General features: G+C 31.8%; 1 protein-coding gene across 1 annotated transcript; it reads left to right on the top strand.

Moving 5' to 3' along the window:
• The first annotated feature begins 1475 nt into the window (after positions 1 to 1475).
• LOC101500967 (disease resistance protein SUMM2) lies at positions 1476 to 21223 on the top strand. Its single transcript, XM_012715851.3, has 2 exons — positions 1476 to 1794; positions 14248 to 21223. Exon 2 carries the CDS (start codon positions 14300 to 14302, stop codon positions 15290 to 15292), a length of 993 nt encoding a protein of 330 aa, XP_012571305.3. The 5' UTR covers positions 1476 to 1794; positions 14248 to 14299; the 3' UTR covers positions 15293 to 21223.
• The last annotated feature ends 68 nt before the right edge of the window (positions 21224 to 21291 follow it).

Here is a 21291-nt window from a genome sequence, read left to right as displayed (position 1 = left end):
TACATGTAATCAAAATTAATTAATCAATTTAAACTAAAAAATACCACAACAAGACTATAAACCAAAACATCATACTAAAAATACGACCAAACAAAGCCATGACCAACAAGTGTTTTTCTTTTTCCATTCTTAAGAATGTGCAAATAACAAAATGCCTTAAAATCCTTGCAACGTTGCTTCCTTTACACACATGTAGAGCTTCAAACATTCATAATTAAAAGTTTATCGTTTACACATAAAACACTTAAAATTGTGTTATTGCTTTTATGGTCGTGTATTATTTATTTATTTATTTATTTTTATTATTTACACATAATAATCTTTTAATAGGAGTTCAGAAAGTTAAGATCGTTCTTTTCAAATAGAAAGTTGAGTAGGTACACATGGTCCTGGGTTGGAGAGAAATGTGATTTGTTAGAGCTTACCAGCTCATAAACCTTTTGAAGGTTGTTTATTGCTAAATTATACTTTTAGTTCTTTAAGTTTTGTTCAAATTTCACTTAGATCCTTTAAGATTTTTGTTCTTCTAATTTGGTCATTTAAATTATTTTCTGTTTGCAACGTTAACCTTTTATGTTTTAGTTCGTTTGCATAAATACATTTTTTTTATAATTTCATTAAAAAAAAAAGTTGGTAGTATGATGCTGACTTATATTATCCTCATATTCTTCGTTCTCTCATCTTTCAAACCTAAACATAGAAAAATTCAAAGAATCAAAAAAGAGAAACTCATAAAAATCTACATTCCAAATTGGTTGATAATACTAATTTCTAATTTTGACAATTAAAATTGTAGATTCAAATTTGAATGAATTGAAAAATGAAAAAACAGAAAAATGAAGGAATAAGCTTGAAATTAATTTACATAAAACAAGAAATAAAAACATTGAACAACACTAGCAACCATTTTTGTTCATCTAGTTTTATTCTTTTACCGATTAAAATAGTGGACTCAAATTTAACCGTAACAATTAATGTTTTTACTTCTTTACACTTCAACTAGTAAAATATTGTGTTTTCATACGGAGTAATGTGTTATTACTTTATTTTTCTCTTAGGTTATAATTAAAAAAATTAATTAAAAAATAATCTCTTCTTTATGGTGTAGATAAAAGGATTTAATTTATTTGAATTATTAATGTTTAAATAAAATTAAAAATAATAATGAGTTGTAGTATTTTATTTTTGTGCATTTTCAAGAAAAAAAGTATTTGATCAGTAATACACTAGATATTTGCAATTGATATTTTATATATATGTTGATATTTCATTTATGATAAAAATTTGTCCGAAAATATTTATTCACTAGTATTTTTATGTATCAATTATGCGTGTTTTTTTTTTTAATAAATTTCAAAAGTTTAAATAAAAATGAGTTAAAAATATTTGGTGATTTTTGAAATATTCTTTATTTCAAAAATTTCAAATTCTTCAAATTTTTTGAAAATATTAGGGAAAAAAAAAGTATTTGTCGTCTGTTCCTCTTTGAACCCTAACAATAGAAAAGGAAGAAGAACCTAATCGTCCATTGTATGTGTATCGGGTTGTCATGATGATGATGATTTCAAGGAAGGAATCTGTGCGGTGCTTAGCTTACTATCATCGTTCAATAATCTACTTTACTTGTTCTATTAATATTTATATTCTTCTTCTCATCTTCCTACTTTACTTTTTCTCTTTTTCTACCATAAATTTATTATTCCATTCAACATTATTTCCCTTATTCTCTTTCTGCTACTTCATTCAACTAACTGCAAATTTCTTCGTACCACTTCACCATTCTCTCAAAATCAGGTAAATACAATTCAACACACAATCTCATTATTTTTTTTTATTTTTTTTTATTGTTTACTTCTGTTTAATCTTTAGACTAGTCAACGTTTTAACATTAGTTAATTGATTCATGCTTATTCTATTTTTCTCGTTTCACTAGCATTGTAGTTATATATATCTAACATAACATTAAAAGTTCTGATGAAATTCAAGGAACAATTAGAAAGGTTGAAGAAAACTCTATGGCCTCTCTCTCTATATATATCTGAACCAATAAACTAAGCGAGTAAACAAAAATAAGATAACTAAGTTAATCTTCTCATAACAGAAAAACATAAAGTTGTTAAGAGAGGATAATACAATATAGATGGGATTAAAGGTGTACACAAACCTGGAGGTCAACCGAAACCGCCATATTTGAGCACCAAAATGCATGTACATTGGCGGTTGAGATTGGTTTATTGGATTGTCGGTTTCAATTTTCAGTTACATCTGGGTTGATAAGGTTGGTTTCTCTGAAAAGAAACTCATCGGTGTCTGAAATTGATCAAAAATCTAGATAGCTAATCCCAGACAGTGGTACGTCGCAGCCAACCCTGAAAACTGGGATAGCGGGTTGTGAGATACCGCGATTACCTATATTTTTTAGACAAATTACATAAATAATATTATATAAATGATAGCGTTTCAGCAAATGTACTGAATCGTTGCAAGTAATAATAAAATGGTAGTACTGAGTGTCGAACTCAAGGATTGCGTTTTACTATTGAATTATATTTAATTACTAAAATTGAACAAAAGATTTTCAAGTTGATTGAAATAATATTTGAAATTAACAACAGTAATAAAATTGATCATTGTTAATGAGAAAAATGTCAGGGATGAGTTTCACTTCGAATCCAACCTTGGTGTCTAATTTGATCCTAATTACTGAATTCCTTTATTGAATTATTACCGAATTCTTTTTATAATTCCAAAGTAACCCCTAATTCCTTAGTAGATTTAAGATTAGAATTAAGCATTATTGTACATGAATTCTCTTTTTAAACTACTACATTTGCAACTAATTTAATTGATTTCATGACCTGCATCTATGTCTAGACTACAAATTCATGAATTTCTCATCTCAAGCATTCGTAAAGTCTATTTTCGTTTCTAAATACAAATCGTAGAACATTTTAGTGTTGATCAAGCAATAAAAAACATTAAGCACATAGATGTAATTCAATAAACTCATTCATATAATTAGAAATCAAATCAGAAAAATAAGGGTTTCATCTGGTTACACTCATCCCTAACAAATAGGGTTTAGTTACTCATGACAGAGATAAAAAAAGATAGAGATTAAAGAAGAATTACAAGAAGGATTCATGAATGATTCTTGATAAAACTGCTCCAATGGCGTTAGTAACGACCGTCTTTGAGTTTCTATGCTAGGGCACAAGTCTCCCCACTTCCCAATAGTCAAAAAGATACCTAAATAGTGAAAAATTGCATTTTTATGAATGTTGATGCGTGTCGCGCCCCCCAGGTGTAGGATTTGCGCTTCGAGCGTGCCTGGACAGTGCTGAACGGTTGGAAAGCGCCTTAGGCGCGAATGGAGCGCTTCAGGTGCACAACATATGTTGTCTGACGTATGTTGCATTTTACTCCTCTTTCGAGTCTGAATTTGGTTTCGGTGTCTTCATGAAAGTTGTAGTTATGGATCTTAGCTTTCATTTGAACTTGGTGTGACTCCAATTGGACATCTACAACTCCAGATATGGCTGAAATACTCCACGTATGTCATGTTGATTTCTCACCAAAATTCAGCACTGCACTAAAACAAAGTAACAATGCAAAACTACGAAAATCTCTACTTAATTAAGCAAATAAGAACATAAACACTTCATTAAATCAAAGAAATAAAATCAACAAAATATATCAAATAACTCATTAAATTAACTAATGGTTAAAGATAAATAAGACTAAAATCAATAAAATATTATGCATATGATGAAGAGTCATCACAACCCCAAACTTAATATATTGCTTGTCCTCAAGCAACAATTAATTTTAGATTTGGTGCAGTTAAAACTAACCTTAAACTCAATTTCTCAAATAAAATCAAACTCAATTCTCAAAGTTTCAGCTACTACAAAACATTCATCATACTCTATGGTTACTTACAAAAAACAACACAATTTGTACACTTTAGCATTCATTCATCAAGTTCAACTCTGTCTTCAAACAATCTCACCAAAATTTCACTCAACTGTTTAGAAAGAGTTATGAATTTGTCACTCAAATTCTAGAAATGCATCATGCTACCATAGGCTTGAAAAAATTCTAGTTAGCAATCACAATTCAGTAAACACATATATTTTTGGAGGACTTTCGGGTTGTAATGGGGCTTAGGTAAGGGTATGACATTTTGAGATAGTAGGCTTTACTACTTGAAGTTAGACATATATTTCCAAATTATTCTACCATTTTTTTTCTTCAACTTTTCATTCTAGAGATTCTCAAACATTGACAAAAGAACAAAGAATATATTATTTATCAAAGTACACAAATTGATTTTTTTTGCTTCTTTTTTTTTTTTGTGAGAATCACCACCCCTATCTTAAAAGGTTGCTCTCCCATGAGCAACCCAAAACTTAGAATTTTACCAAGGCAAGATAAAAAAAAAATTATACCTAACTCCAAGTAAGGTGATTTAATTAAAGTCAGATATTTGGCTTGTAATGTGGCTAGTAACCGAAATAAAAGGGCAAGGATCAAAGGGGATAGCAAAGGGTAAAATAGGGTAGTTAGAAAGGCTCAAACGACCAAACAAAATTGCCTCAATATATGCATAAATCACAAGTGATGCAAGTCAGAATTAGTGCAAGTTCTGAAGGGACAACACATGTCTGGATAATCACACAACAAAGAACTTAAGTGTTTAGGCTCAAAAGCTCACAACTAGGATAATAAGAAAGAGTATGAACTATCTAAATGATGCCAAACGTGCCACTACAAAATTTATTTAGTTTTTTTTTTTTTTTATAAAAAAAAATGCGAGTGAGACTTCGACAACCAATGAGTAATCAACAATGCATGAATTAGTGAAACTTATCGAATTGAGCAATGATATGAGCAAAGAAATATAGTTTAAATTTCAAACTCCCAAACATAAAACTTAATATCAAATGCAAGTTGTTAATAATTCTTCATCATAGTGCACGTTTACACACAATTAGAAAGAAGCAAATTCAAATAACAAAAATAAGATTGCAAAAAAATAAAGTTACCTCTACCTGAGGGTTGCCTCCCACGAAGCGCTTCTTTAAAGTCATTAGCTTGACGTCTCAACTATTGTCAAGGTGACATATATGACAGGAAGAACACATCATCCTTCTTCTTCTTTTTGTTTGGTAGAAACTCCATGAACTTGAGAAATAAAAGATGTTGCTTCCACGTCCTTCTCAATTGGACATTGATGAACAAGGCATAGATTGAATCTCGAATTTTATCAATCTCTTCTTTTTTCTTTTCCTCGTTCGTCTTTTCCTCTTACTTATCTTCTTCAACCACAACAATGAAATTATTTTCAATCTTCAACTTCTCCTTCATCATCTCAAACTTAACCACTTGCTCAAATAACCTTTCACATTGACTTTCAAATCTTTCAATTGAAACCATGGTATTCTTCATGAATTCAACCAAAACGTCCATAATGTGAAAGTCTTTATCATCTGATTCTTTGAATAGAATTTTAGGAGGTAGAATTTGTTCCCAATAGATCCTTTTAATATAACACTCGTCGTTTTATGTAACTTTGAGAAAAAATCTTCATATTATATTAGTTCATCAAGGTCATCTGAACAATGTTCATTCTTATGTGCTTCTCCGCAAAAGTCACACCTAAAAGGCTTCCACGGAGGGATCTAATGGTGATATTTTAAAAATGTATAGCTCAAGATTTGCCCCTCAATCATGCGACATATACCCGATATAAGACAAGTATCACACTCTTCATATAATTGTAGTAGAATATCATCATTACAATCTTCAATGCTCTACCACGAATAGTTATCTCAAAAAAAGAAGAGACAAACCACTAGACATGACATTAGCAAGTTCAACAAATAAAAAATAAAAGAAAACTTTTTTTTCTAAAAAAAATAATTAAATAAAAAAAATAAAAATTTTATTACAGAGCAAAAAATTGCAATTAAGTAAATAAATTAAATTCAATAGTGATATGGCAATCTCCGGCAGCGGCGCCAAAAACTTGATAGCGTTTCAGCAAGTGTACTGAATCGTTGCAAGTAATAATAAAACGGTAGTACCGAGTATCGAACTCAAGGATTGCGTTTTACTATTGAATTATATTTAATTACTAAAATTGAACAAAAGGTTTCCAAGTTGATTGAAATAATAATTGAAATTAACAACAATAATAAAATTGATCCTTGATAATGGGAAAAATGTCAGGGATGATTTTCACTTCGAATCCAACCTTGGTGTCTAATTTGATCATAATTATTGAATTCCTTTAATGAATTATTACCGAATTCTCTTTATTATTCTTGCCCTAATGTCTTAGTGACAGAACATTTAATTCCAAACTAACCCCTAATTCCTTAGTAGATTTAACATTGGAATTAAGCATTACCGTATAAAAATTCTCTTGTAAACTATTGTTTTGCAACTAATTTAATTAGTTTCATGACCTGCATCTATCCATATACTACAAATTCATGAATTTCTCATCTCAAGCATTCGTAAAGTCCACTTCTGTTTCAAAATACAAATTGTAGAACATTTTAATGTTGATCAAGCAATAAAAAGCATTAAGCACATAGATGAGAAAAATAATTCAATAAACTCATTCATATAACTAGAAATCAAATCAGAAAAATAAGGGTTTCATCTGATTACACTCATCCCTAACAAATAGGGTTTAGTTACTCATGACAGAGATAAAAAAGATAAGGATTAAAGAAGAATTACAAGAATGATTCATGAATGATTCTTGATAAAACTGCTTCAATGATGTTAGAAACGACCGTCTTTGAGTTTCTATGTTAGGGAACAAGTCTCCCAACTTCTCAAGAGTCAAAAAGATGCCTAAACAGTAAATAATTGCATTTTTACGAATGCTGATGCGCGTCGCCCCAGGCGCAGGATTTGCGCTCCGGACATGCCTGGACAGTGCTGAAAGGTTGGAAATGCGCCTCAAGCGCAGTTGGCGCGCTTCAGGCACACAACATTTGTTGTCTGACATATTTTGCATTTTACGCCTTTTTCGAGTCTGAATTGGGTTCTGGTGTCTTTATGAAAATTGTAGATATGAATCTTCGCTTTCATTTGCACTTGGTTTGACTCCAATTGGACATCTACAACTCCATATATGGCTAAAATGCTTCACATAGGTCATGTTGATTTCTCACCAAAATTCAGCACTGCACTAAAACAAAGTAACAACGCAAAACTACGAAAAATCTCTACTTAATTAAGCAAATAAGAACATAAACATTTCATTAAATCAAAGAACTAAAATCAACAAAATATATCAAATAATTCATTAAATTAACTAATGGTTAAAGATAAATAAGATTAAAATCAATAAAAATTATGCATATGATGAAGAGTCATCAATAAACATACAAAAATAAATAATATTTCAAACTCATAAACATTCATAAATAGTAATAATAAATTTCTAATCTTAATCAAAACATACATTTAAATACTAAATATCATTATCTTTTTCAACATAGAGTAATAAAATAACAAAATACTAAAATGCATGTGTAAAATATATCATATTTTGAATGCATGGTCAAAGAATAATAAATCATATTTTGAATTCTAATACTCCTCCTTAACCTGGAGCATACATATCATATGCACCAAACTTGTTACATATAGATTCAACTCGAGGACCCCTAAGTGGCCTAGTGAACATGTCAACTAATTGATCATTTGAACCCAAAAAATTAGTTGTGATTTCTCCAGAAAGAACTTTGTTTCTTAAAAAATGACAATCGATCTTTATGTGCTTTGTTCTCTCATGGAAGACCAAATTAGAAGCAATATGAAGTGCAACTTGATTATCACAAATTAGTTTCATTACATTCGACATCTCCTAACATGAGTTTCTTGAGTAACTGTTTAAGCCATGTAAGTTCACAAGCCATTACAGTCATAGCACGACATTCTGCTTCTGCACTCGATCTTGCGACTATGTTTTGCTTCTTGATTTGTCACGTATCGCGTTCAGTTTGTCCACAAAAATGGAGTCGCTACTAATTTTATTTTATTATATTTTTAGAATGAAAAATTACTGTTGAATTGGATTTGTTGGACTGATGTTATCAAAGTTCAAATTGTCTACTCCTCGATATTTTTTGTCTATTATTCTCTCTATTTTTTTTACGCCTATTATTCTCTCTGGTTTTTTTATTCAATCGTCCTCCTCCTTTTTTGTCCTCTATGTGTCAATTATTTATACTTTTTGGGCGTAGGTTACAAAAGACAAGGAAATAATTGTGAATTGATCATCATTTTTTATTATTATTCATCAATTTCTTTTCATTCAATTGATCACCATTATACTGATTTTTATTACCATCAATTCATTTCTTTTCGATTTAGTTTCCTTTTCATTCAATTAGTCACCATTATATTGATTTTTATAATCATCAATCTATTTCTTTTCGGTTTCTTTTCATTCAATTGACAACTATCATTTTGATTTTTATTACTATAAATTCTTTTCAGTTTCTTTTCATTCAATTATATATTTTTTTTCTTTCTTTTTTATGTTTTAGAAAAGAGTGAAATGTCTGAACAAGAATTAGAGGCAAACAAGAACCAGAAACACTCATGATTGTCTAAAGTTTATAACCCTAATTATTTATTTTTATTTATTATATTTTCTAATTATATATATATATATATATATACAAAGTCTAAAAAGTTAGCAGACAAAATTCGAACCCCGATATCAAGTTACGTCCACAAGGACATAACACCCAGAAGTGGATCTTCTATATGATGGTGACCATGCCCAATCAGCATCAGAGTAGCCAACAACTTAAGTGTTACCATTGACTTCATATAGTAATCCTTTGTGTGGTGCATTCTTCATGTACCTAAGAATATGAATCACAACATTCCAGTGACTATCACGTGGAGCATTCCAAAGTTGACTGATTATACTTACAACAAATGTAATATCAGGTCTAGTAACTGTAAGATAATTAAGTTTGCCAACAAGTCATGGATATCTACCAGGGTCTTGCAATGGCTCCCCCTATCCTGGTAAGAGCTTGGCATTTAGATCCATAGGAGTATCACGTGGACGAAAATCAAGCATGCATATTTCTTCAAGTATATGAAGGGCATATTTTCCTTGAGTAATTAATATACATGTCTTAGACTGAACAACCTCAATCCCCAAAAAATATTTTAGTAGTCCCAAATCTTTAGTCTGAAAGTTTTGAGACAAATGTTGTTTGAGCTAATAAATGCCAACCTAGTCATTACATGTGATTATTATGTCATCAACATAGACAAGCAGGTAGATGTAAGTGATTGGTGAAGAGTGCAAGAAGAAAACTGAGTAATTAGCTTCACATCTAGTCATACCATACTTCTAGAGCACGATACTAAACCTCTCAAACCAAGAACGATGAGATTGTTTCATGCCATATAGAGATCGACATAATTGACATACCAAGTGAGAGGTACCGCTAATAGTGAAGCCTGATGGTTGTGCCATATACACTTCCTCTTGTAACTCTCCATGTAGGAAGGCATTTTTTGCCTAATTGAAGGAGTGGTTAATGATGAATAGGAGTTATGGCAAGAAAAAGTCGAAGATATGCAGTTTTGGAAACTGGAGAAAAGGTATCCCATGGTCAAAACCGAAGATCTATGTGTATCCTTTTATCATAAGATGAGCTTTTAAGCGATCAATCTTTCCATCAGACCCAACTTTTACTATATAGACCCAGTGAAACCCTACTATTAGGTAAATGTACTAAATAGCATGTCCCATTGGAGTGCAAAACAGTCATTTCATCTATCATTGCTTGTCGCCAGCCAGGATCAGACATAATTTCACTTGTAGTTTTTAGAATAGACACATAATCCAAGAAAGCCACAAAAGCATAATAGGATTTAGATAATTGATTATAATTCTTATGACAAGCATAAATAGGATTAGGATTTCAAGATGACCTTTGACCTTTACGTAGAGCAATGGATAACTCTTGTTTAGGATGTAGAAAGTGCAAGTCAGGAATAGTATTGGATTAGTCTTGAGGAGCAGGTGAGCCTCCGTTGGTAGGTGTGTATGGTGGTGCTAGAGTTAGGGGTGGGTGTAATGGGGAGATTAAGGACCTCTTGAAAGAGAGATTCTACTTGACCAGAACCATTAAACTCTTTTGTAGTAGAGAGAAAGAAAGGGCAGATCTCGAAGAAACTGATTTTGGTAGAGGCAAAGTATCTTCGAAGATCTAGGGAATAGCACTGACAACCTTTCTTCAGATAAGAGTAGCCAAGAAAAAGACATTTAAGGGATTTTGCAGCCAACTTATCTTTCCCTGGAGTAAGGTCATGAATAAAACATGTGCACCCGAAGATGCAAAGTGGTAGCAAGATGTGAGAATTGCATCTCCCAAAAAACGAGGAGGTACATTATTGTGAAGGAGCATGGTATGAGTCGTTTCCACCAAGTGTCAATTCTTTCTCTCAATGAACCATTTTGTCGAGGGTATGAGCACACAAAGTTTGATGGAGGATACCCTGTGAATTAAAAAAAGAATGAAAAGACATAGACACATATTCGTGAGAGTTATCACTTTGCATTATATTTATCTGAGTACCAAATTGTGTGTTAGCAAAAGGTTTAAAAATTTGAGAAAACATCTGAGCGGTTTTCATTAAAAATATTCAAGTGCATCGAGAAAAATTATCAATAAAACTAACAAAATATTAAAAACCCAAACATGAAACAACATAACTCAAACTCCAAATATCATAATGAACTGAAGCAAAAGGAAACACAACTCGTTTATTGACTTTGTCAGGAAATAAACTCCTAGTATGTTTCTTGAACTAATAAGACTCACACTTTAAGGTAGACACTTTTGACAAACTCGAGACCATAAGATGCAACTTTTGAAGACTAGGATGGCCCAAATGTTGATGGATAATATGTGGAGACTCGACGGAAGAACATGCAATAGACGTTGTAGGAGCTGAAAGGTAATATAGACCTTGAGACTCATGCCTTACTCCAATCGTCATCCAGTACTTTGATCTTACATAAGAACAAATCCATTAACAAATGTAACAAAGTAAGGTAGGGTATGAGTGAGTATACTGATGGATATTAACTTAAATGGAAAACTAGGGACATAAATCACATAGTCCAAATAGAGTGAGGGTAGGGGGTTTGCTCGACATACCATGACATGTGGCTTGTGACTGACCCATCAGACAAAGTAATACTAGGTAGTGTGTCCATAAAAGTCAAACATGAGAAAATAAATTTATTACCATACGTATGATCAGAGGCACTTGAGTCAAGTATCCAAGGTCCAAGTGTAACAAGGGCTATAGGATTACCACTCTAAGCAACAGAGGCAACTTGTGTGGTAGCTTGCATTTGCGCCTTTAGCTTTATGTACTCATTATACTCTGTGGTAGAAAGTGTGACTTGATCACTTGTGTCAAAGGCTTCAATTTGAGCAACATTGACGACTCTAGGTTACAATTGATTACCTTTGGTGTGAAATTGTGCTTCAACATGGCCAAAATGGTTGCAATAGTTAAATAGAGTTCGACCACGATTATGTCCATGTCCTCATCTTCTATCACCTTATTGATAAGAATTAGATACGGGTGTAGTATATTCAACTACCACATTGAGAGACATAAAGGGCCGAAAGACGCAGTAATTGTTCACAAACAATTTCATATGAGGGAATGATAGCGCTAGATAAGATTTGGTTGCGAACTAAGTCAAGATCTAGTGTAAGACCCGTAAGGGCTAGAACCATAAAAAAATTTCCACGTTGTTCAGCATGTGTTTCGGCATTGTCAGTATAAGGCATAAGTGCATCAAAATCAACAATCAAACTATCAAGGTTACCTATGTAGTTGTGCATATCCATTTCTTGTTTCTTCAGGGAAATAAGATTATAGACTACAATGTATAAACAATGAATGTAATTGGAGTAAGTCTTATTTGTCTTTGCCCAAACATCATAATAAGTTTTAAACAAGCGAAACTGAGATTGAAGTTTGATATCGATTGAAAATCAAAAAACGCTGCATAGAGAGGCATCAATTTGTTTTCTTTTGACTTGATCCTTATAAGTGACATCCTTGGAATGTTTGAGCAAATGGTCTTTACGACCTTGTCCTTGAAACCAAAGCCCAACAACAGCTACCCATCCTGTGTAATTGGCAAAAACTACCAATTTTTTGCAAGGAATCAAAGGAAGTGTAGTGAAACTAAAAAAGGAAGGAGAGACAGCAGCAGATCCGGTGTTGGACATTATAATCAACGTTGGGCAAAATTGAAGAAAAAATGTTGAAAAATTACCAAAAGTTGAAAATGGACCTCAGAATGTGTCGTAAGGCCCTGAGCAACGATTATCGTTGAAAAGTTGGTGGCTAGATGTGTGCCACGCACTGTCACACGTGGGGTTGGTGGAGGCGCGTAGATCCCACGTGCAAATAAGGAGACGACAAGTATGTTAGAGTTTGAAGGCACAAAAAAAAAGTCATTGTTCTTGTTGGAGGATTGCGCGACGATATGCGGTGGTGGGTTGCACTAGAACAGTATACGCACAATTGGAATGGTAAAGCACAACTGGAACATATAATTTTGAAGAGGAAAAAAAATGGAAGGGTTATGGCATAATTGGAAAAAGGAGAGCAGTCCTAGGACGAACCACTACTCATACCATATAAAATATATTTTATGTGTTTCTTGCGTGTCTCAAACAAGATCACACATCTTCTATATAAAATAAGGTTACAATAATTACTACAAATACTAGGAACTTGTATTTGACTAGGAGTTCTACCAATGGACTTAGGAAACTGTACAGTAAAAGATGATCATCATCTTCAACATAGTCTTTTTCCTCTTCTTCCTCCTCCTCATCTGCATCAACTTCAATATATTCTTTGTTTTCCTCCTCCTCCCCATCATCTTCAACATAAATAGGTTCAATTTCTACAACATCTTTTTTTACGACAACTTCTTGTGTTATTTCCTTAGATTCACTTGCAGCTGCCTTTTCTTTTTTTGAACGCCTAGTGTAGACCGACAACTCATAATTAGCCCTACTTGCATAGGCAACATTAGTCCAAGTTAGATTATCACCAACATAAACTAATTCTTCAATAGGTTCACCATCTTCCCCCAAGTCTCCCACTTCAAATTCAGTGATATAATCATCATCATCATTCAAGACAATTTGATCAATAACATCACGACAATAATAACGCTCTTTTAGAGCCTGGTTATACTTAACGAAAACAAGTCTTCCAACCTCTTATGCTCAAATCTACTTCTCTTCTTGGAACGAATCTATGTATTATGATTTAAAATGTTAGTTTACTATATTAATATGAACCTATATTGTAGAATACTTTATAACTTAATAACAAGTTTTAACTTACATGCTCAAAAGTATTCCAATTGCGTTCACATCCTGAAGAATTGCATGTCAAACACAATACTTTAATGGCCAATACTTGCAAAAGTGAAGTTTGTGCTCCATAAATATTGCACCACTCAGCTGCAATGAAACAATCATTTTCATTATTTTTATACATAAGTTGTTGTGTGCTAAAACTTTTATGATGAAAAGAAATGAACTTTCAATTACCAGGAGCTAATGTTGCCCTTTGTCTTATTGCTCCACCCAATGCTAAGAGGCAATTTGCAATCTTATATTTTGTTCACCAATCTCATCAACAAAATTGTCCAATAGCTCAAATATCTTAATCCTAGTCTTCACTAAGGTAGAAGCATCAATACTTTTCACAAACATTGTTTCCATTGTAGAATTCAGCAAGAAATTTATCAAAGTCCTATTTTTTTTGTTTATCCAACCATCTGACATACTTCAGCATCCGAATTTTGTGTGTTTCTCTTTGTGACCATTCAACAAGTCCTTTGTATATTCCAACTCTTTTTCAAGGAGTGTAACCTTTAACTCATGATAGCTTGGAGGTTTGAAATGAAGACCGTAGCTTCCAACATCAACTTGAAGTTTTTTGATCTTGAAACATTAATAGCAATTCCATTTGTATAAAAAGAAAGAGCAAAGTATTGTACCAATGGAACTTTTTTTATCAAAGTACAATCACTAATCTGTTTAAATAGACTATGTTATAGCTAATGGGCTTAATATGTATTAATAGAACCGTTATATATATATGCCTAACTTTGATCTAATAAAACTTATTTAGATGGAGAGTTTCATGGCTGATTTGGTGAAGCCATACATAGAGAAATTGATTAATGGGGGCATTGGTAGAATCAAGTTATATATGTTGCTTCACATGCATCGCTAAGGATTTCGAAGAAGAAAAAGCTAGGTTGGTACCAGAAAGGAAAACTATCAAGGAACGTGTTGAAGTGGCAACCAGTAGAGGAGAAGATATTGAAAGTAATGTTGTTTCTTGGGAAGAAGAAGCTGATAAGCTCATTCAAGAAGACACCAAAACAAAACAAAAAAGTTGTTTTGGATTTTGTCCTAATTGCATATGGCGATATATAAGGGGAAAGGAACTAGCAAATAAGAAGGAGCGTATTAAAAAATTAATGGAAACTGGAAAGGAACTTTCGATTGGACTCCCTGCTCGTCTTCCAGGTGTTGAAAGCAATCAACCTCAACTCTATATTTCTTTTAAAAGCAGAGAATCCATATACGATGAGCTTTTGGATGCACTGAAAGATGACAACAATTATATAATTGGGTTGCTTGGAATGGGGGGCACAGGAAAAACTACATTAGCCAAAAAAGCTGGTAACGAAATTAAGCAATCCAAACAATTTACTTATGCCATCTTTACGACAGTGTCAAAATCTCCTGATATTAAAAAGATTCAAGATGATATTGTTGGACCATTGGGATTGAATTTGAATGACGATAATGAATCAGACCGACCCAGAAAACTATGGAAAAGATTGACTAATGGTGAGAAGATTCTTCTAATATTGGATGATGTGTGGGGAGATCTCGATTTTAAGGAAATGGGGATTCCATATAGTGACGATAAAAAAGGTTGCAGAGTTCTTGTAACCACACGCCAAATGCCGGTATGCGACATAATGGGATGCAATAAGACAATACAACTGGAGACTTTAACTGAAGAAGATGCATGGAACATGTTCAAAAGGCATGTTGATCTATGCAACAATGCATCCAAAAGTTTGCTCGGTAAGGCTCATAAAATTGCAAATGAATGCAAAAGATTATCAATTGCAATTGTTGTTACGCCGGTAGTTTGAAAAGACAAAAATGCCCAAAACAGTGGAATGCTGCCTTAATTTCCTTACAGAAACATATGTTAATGCACGAGGATGATGACGATGAACAAGATAAAATTTATCGACGCTTGAAGTTTAGCTATGATTACATGAAGAATGAAAAGGCCAAGAGACTATTCCTCTTGTGTTCTGTATTTCAAGAAGATGAAAATATTCCTATTGAAAGGTTAACCAAATTTGGCATAGGAGCAGGAATTTTTGGTGAAGATTATCATAGCTACGAATATGCTCGAAGTCTAGTAGATAAATCCAAAACTAAACTCCTAGATTCTTGTTTATTATTGAAAGCTGATGATCAAGAGAGTGTAAAAATGCATGACTTGGTTCGTGATGCAGCCCAAAAGATAGCAAACAAAGAGATTCAAAGAATAAATCTTTCTAATAGAAGTGAAAAGGCATTGGTTGAAAAGGAAAATAATATTAAATATTTGTCATGCCAAGGAAAGTTAATGAACGTTCTTTCTTGCAAGTTTGGTGGTTATGAGCTTGAAATTCTAATTGTCTACATGAAGGCGCTGCGACGATGTGAAAGTAGAATTCCCAAATACATTTTTTGAAAATAATACAGGTCTTCGAGTTTTTCATTTATGTGGTGATGATAGAATTTTGTATAATTCAACTTTATCATTCCCACAATCAATTCAATCATTGAATAATATACGATCGTTGCTTTTTACGAATGTCAATTTAGGTGACATCCCTATTTTGGAAAGCATGCATAGTCTTGAGACACTTGATTTGGTTCATTGTAAAATTAATGAATTGTCGCATAGAATTACAAAACTACAGAAGCTTAGATTGTTGAAGTTGGAATCTTGTGAAATTTTAAGGAATAATCCATTTGATGTGATTAAAGGATGCTCGTTACTTGAAGAGTTATATTTCTTAGACAGTTTTGATGTTTCTTGTCAAGAAATAAGTTTCCCTAAATTGCAAAAGTTTCCCTACTATAAACAGGTAGATCTATAGAGTGAAGTTTGAGAGTAACTCAAAGTCTCCGAGGTATAAAGCCAGATTAGTGGTGAAAGGGTTCTGTCAAAGACAAAGTGTTGATTTTAATGAGATTTTCTCACATGTGATAAAAATGTCATCGATTAGAACCGTGTTAAGTTTGACAACTACTCTTGACTTAGAGGTAGAGTAAATGGATGTAAATATGACCTTTATTCATGGTGATTTGGAGGAAGAAATTTACATGAAGCAACCTGATGGTTTTTTTATTGAAGGCAAGGAAGACCATGTGTGTAGACTGAGAAAGAGTCTATACGGTTTGAAGCGAGCTCCAAGGCAGTGGTACAATAAGCATGTCACCATTGTGTATTTGTTTTAGAAAATTTTCTAACGATAATTTCATTATCTTGTTATTATATGTTGATGATATGCTTATTGTTGGGAAAAATATTTCCAAGATTGAGAAGTTAAAGAAGCAATTGGACGAGTCCTTTGCCATGAAATCCATGGGAGATACTAAAGAAATTCTTAGCATAAGAATTATGCGTGACAAAAAGGAGAAAAAAAACTTTGGATGTCACAAGAACACTATATTGAGAAAGTGTTGCAAAAATTTCAAATGGAAAACTCTAAGGTTGTAAGTACTCAATTTGATACTCATTTTAAGTTGAATTTTAAACAAAGTTCTTCTAGTGAAGGTGAGAAAAGAGACATGAAACAAGTTCCTTATGCGTCTGTTGTGGGTAGTTTGATGTATACAATGGTGTGTACAAGGCCATATATTACACATACTATTGACACAATCAATAGATTTTTGTCAAATCTAGATAGAGAGCATTGGAATGTTGTAAAATAGATTTTGAGATATTTTCATTGTGACACTCTAAACCCCAAAATAACTTATATAATAATTTATACTAGATTTATTAGAACGAAATTCGCAGCGGATAAAGAAAATTTATTTCTAAGAAAATAAAAACTTTTGTAACTAATTTAGGATATCACGTTTCTCAAAAATCAAAAGGAACAGTTTATACTTTTTTCCTCCTATAAAACAGGGCAATCTCCATAGACTTGATTTAACTATAATTTCTTAATTTAATTCCAAAAACTTATTAGTACTTATAAGATTTTCATACAAAAGTCATTTCTAATTAAATAAGTAAAATTAAAACTCTTAATTTCCAATATCATCTATTAGAGTGGAGTTTCTCTCAAATTTGAACTTCAAAACTCATTATGCAGTAATAACTGCGATATCGCAAATGCAAGGCCAAACCAGTCAAACAAAAACAACGAATGAGGTGAGTTTTGAAATCATGTTGATAGTATAATATAAGTATGAAGAACGCACAAACAATCACAATAGACCGTATCATAATCATATTACGGTATATTAAAATATTCAAGAAAATAATATCATATTATAACATCAAAGTCACTCAACTGAAATAATTATCTCATTATAATATGCACCAAATCATCTAAGAGATACAATTATTACTTTTGAAACACATCAATCACAACAAAAAAAATCACAAGGAAATGCAATGCTATGAATGAGTTTATACTCTACTTTACAATGTGGTACCATTATAACTCTGAAGTACTTGGTTAGGAAGCTTGATACTATGTCATCCCCCAGTGGACGAACAATTCAAATTTGACCATATCCTCATAGATCCCCTCAACTCAACCTGAGACATATATACGCGACAATCGAAGTAAACTCGTGTTGCATGGTAGCTCTCGACTTTTGGAGTGCTATCTCCAAGTCACCAAGGAATTCCCACCCAAATACCTCCAAGGTCTAACAATATTTCCTTAAGTCTCAATAATAGACCACCACGATCAGACTTAATTCAATTATACTTCCCCGAAATCACTAGGCTTGTCAGACCCTACCTATATGATGACAAAATAATCTCCACTTCAAAAATTCTCAATATTATTTTCTCCCATTATTGGCCTACGATACTCCATTAAGACCCTCATCTCAAACACAAATTGAAATTAGCAATATTTCATCAACGATGGAGTTACTTCAATATTCTCATCACAAATTTATAACATCACTATCATTAATCATACATCACCATCATCACATAAATTCATCACAAATTTATAACATCACAATACATCATCATCATCACATAAAATTATCACAATGCATCCATCTTTTAATATCACATCACATAAACTCATCTAATCAAACATATACATAAAACTCATTCGACACCCAATATCACAATAATATTAAATACCACACATTTAAAGAAATTCAATTAATCAACACCTTACAAGTATTTTTATTCCACATTTTAATCTCAAAATTTTCATATTTGCATGTTAATTAATTTATCACTCAAAGAGCCGCTGCCGTACGTAGCGATCCCCGGATGAATCGTTGGAAAATACGATTTTCCCGTTCATCTCACAATATATGATACTCATGAATTCAAACGCTACCTCACCCCCTTACCTTATTTCGATGCTTTCACACATAAATACGACTACACTAGCAAACAACCTTTGTTCTTTGACTCTTTGTCTTTCAATTCATCTAACTTGACAATTTATAGATAAATGTTAAAAATAAATTATGAGAAAATACACTAAAAACTAAATTTCGAAATTCAGTTAAGGAAACTTACCATAAATCAGAAAACCAATTAGTGGATAATATAGCCATTATTCATACGGTCGTTTTGGCGTTGGTTTCACTCAAATTGTACTTACATGAAGAAGAACGGTGCAAAATAACTAATTCCATAAACGGAGAAGTCATATATTTTAGAGAGAAATTTAGATAGTTAAGAGAAAGTGAGTTTTTTGACTAATTAATTAAATGAGCGAAATAACATCATGAAATTTGAACAAAAATAGTGAAAGTTTTCTAGAACAGTTATCAATCACCGATGCCAAATGATAGTCTTGTTTTGTTTCCTCTCCCTTCTACGGCGGCTGCAAGTAGCTCCCTTTTTAATTTATTTTATTTTATTAACACAATTAGGGTTGACATAATGGGCTTGCTAAACCCATTGGTCCTTTATTTATTTTATGTTTTACTATTATTATTTTTATTTTGCTAAAACAAAATTAATATTTATTTAATCTCATTTTTAATATTCCTCTAAACATTATTTAATTTTCAAAACATTACTAATATTTCATAACTAATATATGATAAATTAGAGTAATTAAAATAATTAATCTTTTAAAAAAAATACATATTACTAACAATTGAAACTCTCATATTCAAAATAATAACTATAATTATATCTATTTTTCAAAACACTCAAATACTACCATCACCATCATTAGAGAATACCCAAAATCACAAAATAAATTAACATAACATCATCACTTTATATTAATTACTAATTCATAATAAAATTATATAAAGTCACAATGCCATAACAAGTATATAAAAATAAAGAAAATCAAACATAATATTACCACTATCCCAAGATAATTATTTATAAAATGAATAATAAAAATAAGATATATTTAGAATAATTAAATATAATTAAATGCACATTTAATATTAGTCAAACACACAAGAAAATATCACATTAATTACCAACTCGCATATACACGTAAAATTGCTTAAATCTTATTCTCTAAAATATTTACACTTAAATACTATTATTTTTAGAAAAATATATAAAATAATAAAATATAATATTTGTTATTTATATTACTCATTTAGTCAAATATGTACAATATTAACACATCATAGAAAACACACATATAAAGTAAATTAATCAACCTATATTCTAAAATAATTTTTACACCAAATTAATTATCTAAAATTCTATTTCATTAAGAAAATATTTATTATAAAACTTGGGGTGTTACATTCATGGTACTACATGTATGAAGCTTTGTTTTGGAGGTGACAAATTTATTTTGGTGGGGTACTCCGACTCAAATATGACTGAAGATATTGATTCGAGGAAGTCCACTTCAGGCTACATGATTAAATTTGTAAGGGGAGTGTGGCTTGATAATTTAGATTACAAAAATGTGTAACATTGTCTACAAATGAGGCAGAGTTCATTGTCATTACCGAAACATGCAAATAGTTGATTTGGTTGATGAAATTATCGCAGGAGTTTGAGTTTATTCTGACAAATATGTATTATTTGTCGATAGTCAAAGTGATATTCATCTTGATAAGAATTTGACATTTCATAGTAGATCCAAACACATTGATGTAATGTATCATTTGATACGTGATTTTTGGTAGCTAAGTTGTTGGAGTTGGCTAAAGTCTATACTGATTATAATGGTTTTGATATGATGACTAAAACATTACAAAGAGGGAAGTTTGAAACTTATTGTGATATCGTCGGTTTGGTGATGGAGAAGGGTCCAAATATTGCAGCTCATTATGTGTCTCATTTATTCAAGTGGAGAAAGGTCTTATTAGAGTTGTAAGAGATAATATTTTGAATAAAAAAAGGCAGTCACCAAAAGAGAAAAGAAAAGAGTAAACTCTATTCTCGATTTTGTCAAATAAGTCTAAGAAAAAACATTAATTGTGCATTCGTTAACCATTGGATCAAGCTGGTTTTTGGACAACATGTTTGCAACATAGAGAGGTAGAAACAGTTGGATCAACCAAAAGATGTCTAGAGAGGTAGAAATAATGCTCACAAAGTAGCACGTTTTTGTGGTGTTTTTCATCTTATTTTTCATTTGTAAGCTTTAGTGTTTTACACACAACTTGCGCATTATTTTTAGATTTTTTTGTACCCTTATTTGATTATAGTTGATCTATTTCTTTGGTATGGACGACCCGTGGTTTTTACTCTTACATTGAGGGGTTTTCCACGTTTAAATATTAGTTCTTTACACGCTTTTATTTGATCAATTTGCTACCATTTATTTGTTGTTGTTCTTCATGGATTCTTGCAAGTTGGAGAAATTTTATATCAGTTGCATATTGCTTGTTATCGTGTTTCTGTATTTATTCCCATTAACTACCACACTACTAAATAAAT

Source organism: Cicer arietinum, chromosome 5, assembly GCF_000331145.2.
Source record: "Cicer arietinum cultivar CDC Frontier isolate Library 1 chromosome 5, Cicar.CDCFrontier_v2.0, whole genome shotgun sequence".
Classification (NCBI taxonomy): domain Eukaryota; kingdom Viridiplantae; phylum Streptophyta; class Magnoliopsida; order Fabales; family Fabaceae; genus Cicer; species Cicer arietinum.
This window is presented reverse-complemented; position numbering and strand designations above follow the sequence as displayed.

Excerpts from the sequence above, each read along its gene's own strand:
- LOC101500967 (XM_012715851.3), top strand. The coding sequence starts at position 14,300 with ATGGGGGCATTGGTAGAATCAAGTTATATATGTTGCTTCACATGCATC.